General features: G+C 37.0%; 1 protein-coding gene across 1 annotated transcript; it reads left to right on the top strand.

Annotated features, from left to right (window-relative positions):
- The first annotated feature begins 1248 nt into the window (after positions 1-1248).
- On the top strand, positions 1249-2115 carry LOC133978734 (C-C motif chemokine 21-like). Its single transcript, XM_062417036.1, has 4 exons — positions 1249-1365; positions 1500-1614; positions 1807-1908; positions 2088-2115. The coding sequence occupies exons 1-4, from the start codon at positions 1305-1307 to the stop codon at positions 2113-2115; spliced, it is 306 nt and encodes a 101-aa protein (XP_062273020.1). The 5' UTR covers positions 1249-1304.
- The last annotated feature ends 7340 nt before the right edge of the window (positions 2116-9455 follow it).

Below are 9455 nucleotides of genomic sequence, written 5' to 3'. Positions count from 1 at the left end.
GGGGATTGAACCTGTGACCCCTCTGGTTACAAGCTCACTTCTCTAATTGGCCACCACTGCCCAGCTCATTCCTTGTTTTTTGTGCCCTAACCAAACCAGGCCTAATGTAACCTTAACCTTCGTGTTGTCACATCATAAAAAAGAAAGACAAGACTAATCTTGCTCTGTGGATTGTTCACATTGTCCGCTCGCATATTTTGGATCAGATTTGAGCTTGAACATGTACAGGAGCTAAAACTGCCTGTTTCAGACAGAGACTGCTTACTGCAAATCATGCAAATATGTTCCAGTAAAGCCTCAGAGCCAAAATATTATATTATATTATATTATATTAATATTATTATATAGCAAAACAGCTCCTCCATTATTCTTTATGTGGTGGTCTTTCCTTTTTGGGAGTATTATCCCCAGAGCTTCCTCTTCAACTGTGTGCATCAGCCAACATTTCACCTGTTACAGTTTATGTTAACAGACAGATAAAAGATAAGATATTCCTTTATTAGTCACACAATGGGGAAATTTGCAATGCCATGTGTTGAATCTCTTCCTCTTTACCTGAGACTTCATCTGCGTCTTCGGTTCCTTTCAATACAGACACTGGTTTGGTTTTTTTGGTGTTTTTTTGGAGGGCTTTTTGCCTTTATGTTGATAGTAGGTGGCACGCTGCCGTTATGTGGCATGCTGCAAAGTGTCACACAAGTTTTAACATTGGTGACATTTTAGGTTTTAAATCAGTTATATACTAATCATTGTATGCTGTTTTGAAGTTTACTAGAAATCCACTTTACTGAGGAAAAATCCTTGCAATTTGCAATTTACTGAAATGTAAAATGGTTAAATAACATTTACTGAATATTTGCACGAAATATTGGCAGCGAATGCACAAGAGAAAAACATTATATTCTTATAATATCATATTTTCAGTGGCCTAACTCAATTTTGACATAATTTATTGATTTATCGCTTGAATAAAGCATGTTTGGCATTTCTTGTGAAATTCAAGTGCCGTGATAAAGATTAGCCTCAGGCGAGCACCTAGACACACACATTTGAAGGTTTTTGGCAAGAAACTGAAAAAGATGGGGAGGAGAGATAAGAGATAATTGGCAGGACACGTGTGAGCTTGGTGCCAACTTCACACCCATTTCCAGTCAATGCGCAGCGACCACACTTTCACTTTCTCTTACATCTGTATAAATGCACCTGCAGCGCTCCTCTCCACCTCACAGCGACACCTTCACACACACCTGAAGAGACTCTCTGAAGCAGCTAACCTGAGCTCAGACCACCAACGAAACAAAGACATGGCCTCTCGAATTGCAGCTCTGCTCTTGCTGGGTGTCATCTGCCTTGGATTCGCATCAGGTAAGACACACGCTTACATGCACAGACATCATTAGTTTATTTGAGAATACCTTTAATGCTGGTGTAATGTGATTTTAAAATAAATTTAAAAAATCTAATTGCATTGAATTTTGTCTCTCTCCATCTTCCTGCAGGTCAAGTTGCAATTGACTGCTGTCTCTCAACCTCTAACAAGCATTTCCCCCACCAAATCGTCAAAAGCTACATCATCCAGGAAGCTGGGAAGGGCTGCGAAATCAGCGCCACTATGTAAGTTGACACAAATGCTACATGCACAATATTTAAATATATTCATTCGGCAAAAGACAGATCTTCGTTTAAACTTTATGCTGAATGGTTACAGTATTTTTATGCATGTCCTCATCTGCAAAACAGTTGGTGGGGTTACTTCTGTTATCTGCAGACTAATCTCACTTCTGTGTCTCCCATCTGCTTTTTCAGCCTCAAATCACAGAGAGGAAAGAATATTTGTGCACCTGAGGCCAGCAAGGCACAATGGGTGCAAGATATCATCAATCACGTGGATAAGAGACGTGCACGTCAGTAAACGAGGTCAATTTAAATCACTTTCCTCTAAAAAATCATACATTTAAAGATTTCTTGCACCTTTTTTTTTCTTCTTATGGTTCTATTTAAATCATTCCCTTCATGCTGCATTGTAATATTCATCCACTTTGCAAGTTCTCATCACTCATTGCACATCTTTTCTTTTCTTTGTGCAGGTATAAAAGGAGTGAGAAAGATGGTTGAAGATTTATGAGAGCTGAATTCAAACCGAAGCTGCAAGAAAAACTTCACTTCCGTTTCTGTTCAGAGTCTCAGCATCACCATGTCGCACTGTAGCAGATCAGACTGAAGTTTGATCATTGAAGAGTCATCATTTCATCTTATTTATGACTATCTATTGCATGTGGTTTCCTGCCAGGGAATTCAGATAGTTGCATAATATTCAATTTTTGTGCATTTCTTCTCTTTTGTGGTGACTGTGGTTTGAAACTTTGTGACAGAGCAGTTGTGAATGGTTTTTCCTCCTTCCTTTTTTTTTTTTATTATCCCTTTATGTGAAATTTACTAAACAAATACGATTTGCCTTGACTTGCCTGGGACTAACATTGAACATGAAAGCCTGTAGATTTTTTACTAATAGTACTGTAAGGTGTTTTTTTTTATCTTTTATGATCATGTAACGAAAAAGCTCATGAATTTACAGCATTGTTTTAGTGACAACTTGTCCAAAATGCTACTGAGAAAATGTGTACATGTCAAAATTATTGTTGAAAATCCCTTTTAAATAAAGTTTGGTACATTTTGTAACTTCTTGGTGGTTTTTTTCAAACTTAAACACATCATGAGTGCATCCTCTGCACAGTTTTTCACTGGAGTTATGTATGAAACATAAATGGAAATATATTTTGGGGCTTTATGACCTTTTAAATAAATGCATTTAAGTGAAAGACACACTAGTAAGATTTTAAAGAATATAAGCAGCAATGATGATTCTGCAGGGAGAGCTAATCCAATTTTAACCCTTTCATGCAAGAAAAAAATATTTGAACTTAATTTTTTCCCCATCAAATTACATTACATTACATTATAATAACATAAATTAAGTGATTTACTGAAGTGCAACTATGCCTTTAAATCCATGCATATATAAGAAAACAGCTTTTTGAATAGCTGACCACTGTAGTGACTACTATGCATGAACGGGTTAATAGAGAGACACAGCCATGTTAGCAGCACGAGTCTAAAGACGACATGTCCGTTCAACACTTTGCTCCTGACTTAACTCTAAACAACTACTGGATGTATTGTAGACATTTAAGGCCCTAAAAGGATGAATCTTGACTTTCCTCTAGTGCCACCAGCAGGTCAGTGTTTTTACATATCAAGAGGATTATCTTAACTTCCAAAGAAGGTATTGGCACACACTTTTTGTGCATAATTGGAGTGAAATATCTTAATAATTATTTGGCCTGAAATTCAGCATCAAACTCAGGATCAATTGTAATCACCTTGGTGACAACAGTAATTAACTAAAATCCAATACTGTCGATCTTTGACTAATTTGTTAACTTTGCTAACGACAGGTCCTTGAGCATACATTATTCTTGTTTTTCATTTGTATTTCGCTTTGTAAGAGCGACTCTTTTACACTCTGCAGAGTCTGTTTTCTAAGCGCAGTGTATGTTTGGTCAAAGTACTTCATGTATGAGTGTTTAGTCTATGTGCAAGTGCTATCTAAAGCTGAAGAGCATTGAACCCCAGCAACCTTAATCTCACTTGGGAAATACCCAGCGCAACAGCAGTAATCAGCAGGGAGCAGCTTCAGGGAAGGGTGCAGTAAGGTTGGCTGCAGGCCATTACAACAGCAGGTTCTCATGGAGGAGATTGTGACAATAAAATGATTTCCATTTGATGTCAAGATGTACAAAACAATGAATTGCTTATTTATTGCATGTCAAGTTTGGACTCTTTCATGCTTAAATGCAGAACACAGTTTAATATGATAAAGGAGGATCCTCGCTGATGCAGCCGGACACTGAGTACTGATTAGGGATTTACGCCTTGCAGCTATTTAAATATTCAAATTTAGTTAAAATGCACAAGTGTTTATAAAGGTTCAAACTAATTAATTTGATATTTGAAGACCAGAGTAAAACTGTAAACCTGGCTCAATCTTTTCTTATCTATCTATCTATCTATCTATCTATCTATCTATCTATCTATCTATCTATCTATCTATCTATCTATCTATCTATCTATCTATCTATCTATCTATCTATCTATCTATCTATCTATCTATCTATCTATCTATCTATCTATCTATCCATCCATCCATCCGTCCGTCCGTCCATCCATCCATCCATCCATCCATCCATCTATTTATGGAGGGATTTTTATTTTCTGCCGATGGTTTTATCTGCTGCATGTCATCATTCACTTTTCCAATCAGAAGCTCTTCATTTCAGTCAAACACTAATGAAACTACAATTGAGACATAATCTAGTCTGTTTGTTATTGATACAAGATGCTGAACACAAGCCAGATTTTGGGGGTAAAGAGTTAATTCTGTACTCAAGGCTATCTCCCGATTTCTACAACTTGTGCATGATGAGAAACTTTTGGAAGTTATCAGGACAAATTCTTACTGGAAGCTGGGACTCCAGGGAGTCTGAAGACAGGAAACCCTTCCATGTTTGTTTAACCTTACTTGGAAAGCATCTCTGTGCATCTCTTCCAGACACAAAGTGTCCTCCAGACCACATAACCAGGCTCTTTACGCCAAAATTGTCTCTTAATGTCCATCCAACATTCCCAGAAGGCACATGGGACTGTTTTAAATCACAGCAGACCACCCATAATTAAACTTGACTCCAAAAACATTTATCTGCATATTTGTTCATGAGGTCAGATTTCATTCTTTTTCAGGAAAAGACGTCAAAATGAACAGCAGAGAACCAAAAGTGAAAGTCCTCATGAAGATTATTGATTCATTTAACACATTGTGTCACATTGATACATGTTGGATTATTATTACTTATTTATTATCATTAAGTACTGTATGATTGTTGCTGCTGCTTTATATGGACAACTTGGTTAATTTACTCTATAAACACGCTTTATATTTTATAGCTGTTAAAAAAATGTAGAATAGAGTGTGAAACTTATAAAACAGAAACTATTACTTGAGTGAAGTACAAATACTTCCCACCTCTGGATCTGAAAGAGGTACTCAAAGTATAAAAACTACACAGAATAGACTTTTCAGCAGATGTTGCACCTGTCTTATATTTAATGCAAACATCTGCAGCTTTAAGCTCCCAATTTATGCTTTAAATGATTTCAATTCAAACTTTAGTGCAACTGGTCATACTCCGTCTTTTCCCAGACAGTCGCCTTAGACAAACAAATATATCATGAGTAAATATTAAACCTGCTCCGATAAGTACTTTCATATTAACACAATGTGTCGCATGACTGTATGTGATATGAAAGGAGTCGCTTTTTCTTTCTTTTTTTTTGGTTTTCCCCACCTGCACTTTTGCGTTTTTTCTTCACTTCTACTGTTCTCACGGACCTTTTTTTAAGCTGGAAGCAGGAAATGGATCTAAAAAAGGTAATTGAACACTAACCCTGCTCAGCAAACACAGTTAGTGACTAAAAGGTGAACATAGTGCATCATTTAGCAGCTAAAGAGCCAGACATTAACCTCAGGAGCTGGTGGAGAACAAAAATAGAGCTAAAAGTCGAGTAAATATCGGATTTACATTCACCAGGTAGACAGAATCCTTTTCAACTTTGGAAGGTGATGATATTTTAATACTTTAATACTTCAGGCTCAATCCTCTTACATGCTCCACTGAGGCTACCTCCTACACATGTGTGTGCAGACAGTTTCCATCAGTCTGAATGACGCACGTGGATGTCACAATATTTCCTCAAGCTAACTGCTGACAAGACAAATATATGTGTCATAGCTCAAAATGATGCAAACAACCATATTTTAAATCAGTCTCGGTACACTATCCCATTCATGCAAATCAAACCTCACCCAAGATAAACATTTTAATAATATGGTTCAAATCATGTCTTTATAATCTCTGACAGATTTCAGTGATTAGACCATTTCTTTCTGCCAAGAATCTGGAAACAATCATCCACACCTACATGACCAGTAAGTCCGACTACTGTAATTAAAGGCTCTTGAGAATCAGCCTCCAACTCATCCAAATCTCTGCTGCCAGGATTGTAACTCAGACAAGGAAACGCGATCACATCTCTCCAATCCAGTTTATCTGTTGATTTTAAAATAGACTTTAAGATTTCACTGATTTCTTACAAAGCTTTGAGAGGCCTTAGCATATCAGTTTTCTTATCTCGTATCTCTTTTATGTCCATTTCTGCTCCCTGAAATCATGGGATGCATCTTTTCTTGTTCTTTCAAGATCCAGCATTTTGCAGTTTGGGCTCCCACGCTTTGAAATGACCTAACTGAGGAGATCCGGGCTGCAAACTCTGTCTCAAATTACTATTTAAACCCACTATAATTTCATTTTGGTGTTTTTATACTGTGCTTATTTTTTATGGCTTTCACTTTGTTTGTGCATTTTTTTAAATAAGCACTATATAAATAAAGTTATTATTATATGTTATTATAATATGTTTGCAGCCTGTTCATTTTAAAAGTGCAATTTGTTAAAAATGACATGTTAAAATATATATTGATATAAGTTGTATGATCTTTATGAATCTTGACCATCACAATAATGCACATTTTGCATGTTGTGCTAGTTAATATCTGGAAAACACAGCCATCAAAGGCTTCTCAGGGAAGGTAAAACATGTCCTATCTTGTCAGTCTAGAAGGAAATATATATAATGAAATGCTTACTTCTTTAACACAGCTAAGTACCGCCCACATGCCTCCCTCATTGTCTACTGCAGGCAGCACTTCAAGTCCATCAGCTTTTTTTATGTTCCTGTAATTGCTCAAGCCGGGAAAGTACATGGAGTAAATACAACAGACAGATAAGGCAAAGATCCAAGAAGATTTACAAGAAAATGAAACTTTCGTTTTGAAAATGCTCCACAGGCACTTGCAGCGTGTGAATGAACATACAAACAAAAGCTTTTGATTATGCAATAAGGCATGCTTAATATTTAATCTGATATTTTACAAATCAAATATTAGTAAATCTTTATGTGAACACAAAGAGACTGCAGCCCAGTTCCTCTATTAAGTAAGGAAGAGAAAGTTTCTATTCACAGGCACATGTGCATGATGTGGTTGAGTCTTGTTCATTGGAATAAGTGTTTTTCCAGCGAGGTGTGGAACAACTGAGGAAGTACAATCAGTTGTGTGATAATGTTTTTATTTTTTATTTTTGGTCGAACAACAGTACAACTGAAAAGCACAAGAGAGCCAGACAATATGAAAGGTTTATGATAATATCTGTGGTCATGGTCATATAAAGAATTAGAAAATAATTGTGTTAACAACTCATTGTCATGTTCTATGGCTAAGGCTGTTACTATTATATTGTGGAAGTTTTATCTGCAACTAATATTATTATAGCATGAAAAAAAAATCTCAAATCTTGTTATCCAGCAAAATGACCAGCAAAATGATGCTAAAGAAACTTTTGCAGAAATTCTTGAATGAAATTAAAGGTGCAGTATGTAGAATTCTGGCACAAATGTCATATAATATACATAGGGCCTACATATGTTTTGATTAGTGCATAATCACCTTTTGCATATTTTGCAGCCCCTATAGATTCTTCTACACACTTGGAAGTAGTGAGGGGGGCTATTCAGTTAGTTGCAATCTGCATCCTCACCACTAGATGCCACTAAATCACTCGTCCTAGCGGAATTAAGTCGATTATAATCACTCTCCTGGTTGATGCAGGTAAATGTAGGAAATGTGTAGGAAAATGGATGGAGTACTCTGAAAGGTGCTTTGGAATTCAAAATCCAAAGTTTTATTATTATATGCACGTTAAGCAAGTTTCACTTTACAAATAAGGTCGTAACTCGCTGAAGTCTCGGATTCCGAAAAACGTGTTGAATGTTAATTAGGTCAACATATCCTGTCTCAAGTTTCTGATTGTGATTTCAGTGTTTTCAAAGACCAAAATCTTCCCCTAACCTTAACATACTGCAGCGAGAAACCTATTACGGACCTGCATGTGTGTGTATGTGTGGGTGTATGCGTTTTTCTCTTTTCCGTCTCTCGTTATCTTTCGGCTCTGGTGGTTCCTCCCACTTCCCGGTTCTCTAGCAATGATCTCGATTGGTACGATTTGTCCGCACTACAATCCTGGCCAGTTTTCATTCGGTGCAGCGAAATCAGTGTGACCAGTTCGCTTTCATACCTATTGTTGTTTTCCCACTTCCTGGTTCTCTAGCAATGATCTTCATTGGGGCGATTGGTGCGCACTACAATCCTGGCCAGCTTTTCAGTCGGGGCGGCGGGATCAGTGTGACCAGTTCGCTTTCACACCTATTGTTGTTTTTGACTTTGTGGTTGAATTTAAAGAATAGCATGAAGCACCCGATCTTTCTGTTGGCTTCCTACTATTGTGTAAAGTTGTGAGACGAGAACTGGGCCAGGGCTAATGCTTTTCTGTTAGCCTGATTTGCAGCACGTAGTAGGGGAGACGGAGGGGAGAGGACGGTTGTAACGGCATCACTTCCACCAATTTAATGGATAACCACTTCCTTTTTGACTGCGTGATGAAGCTGCAGGTTTTCCAGCCAAAACGCACATTTTCAGGTAAAGAAAGAAAGTAATTTTTTGGACCAAGTCTATATTTTGATAAGTACTGATACTGTTGAAGTTTGAATTAGGGAACTTGTATTAGATTAAAAGAGTAGATTCTTATGTAAAATGTGAGTAATTTCAGCGATGCTATTTTCAACCATCATTGTAATTACTACTTTTTTTTGTTAGACTCAGCAGGAGTAGGGGTGCTGCTCTTAACCTGTGTCTTCATTTTAACTCCACTACTAGACCACTTTCATTGTTTTCTTTGTTTAGATAGATATTTAAATATTAAGCTCCTGTTTAGGGGTCCTCTTTTGGATAATTTTGGTGGATTTGAGCAGCATTCACCGGCCGTATTTCCTTTTTGGCAATTGTCTTCCTCTGTTGTGTATTATACAGCTAATAAATCTTTTTTTTTTTTTAACATAACATCTGGTCTTATGTTGCTCCCCTTTTCCCTATGGAGCAGGGTTGTAACGGTGCCTAAATATAACCATTAAAAAACAATAAAATGCTTTACTTTCTGGCAGATATTGATGTTCAACAGTGGATATTATATGATAAAACAGATAAATGAGGTCATTGAACTTGGCTGATGTGTTCATTAGAGATAAATGCTTGCTATGTTGGTAGAAAACTGATTTCAGGTGACATTTCTCTAGTGTCTGAACACCATTTTCTTGTTATTGTTGTGTCTGATCCCCTCAAAACCACTGCCAAAAAATGCTCAGTATCAGGGTAGAAACATAACCAGATTTCGGAGTGTTGACATTCTGGAGACAAACAACATAAGCAATGTGCGGCTTATTCCAGGAAG

This window comes from Scomber scombrus, chromosome 4 (genome assembly GCF_963691925.1).
Source record: "Scomber scombrus chromosome 4, fScoSco1.1, whole genome shotgun sequence".
Classification (NCBI taxonomy): domain Eukaryota; kingdom Metazoa; phylum Chordata; class Actinopteri; order Scombriformes; family Scombridae; genus Scomber; species Scomber scombrus.
Note: the sequence above shows the minus strand (reverse complement) of the source record. Positions and strands in the feature narration are given on the sequence as shown.

Coding starts and splice junctions, on each gene's coding strand:
- LOC133978734 (XM_062417036.1), top strand. CDS start 1,305: ATGGCCTCTCGAATTGCAGCTCTGCTCTTGCTGGGTGTCATCTGCCTT. Junction 1,366..1,499: donor CTGCCTTGGATTCGCATCAG/GTAAGACACACG, acceptor ATCTTCCTGCAG/GTCAAGTTGCAATTGACTGC. Junction 1,615..1,806: donor TGCGAAATCAGCGCCACTAT/GTAAGTTGACAC, acceptor CTGCTTTTTCAG/CCTCAAATCACAGAGAGGAA.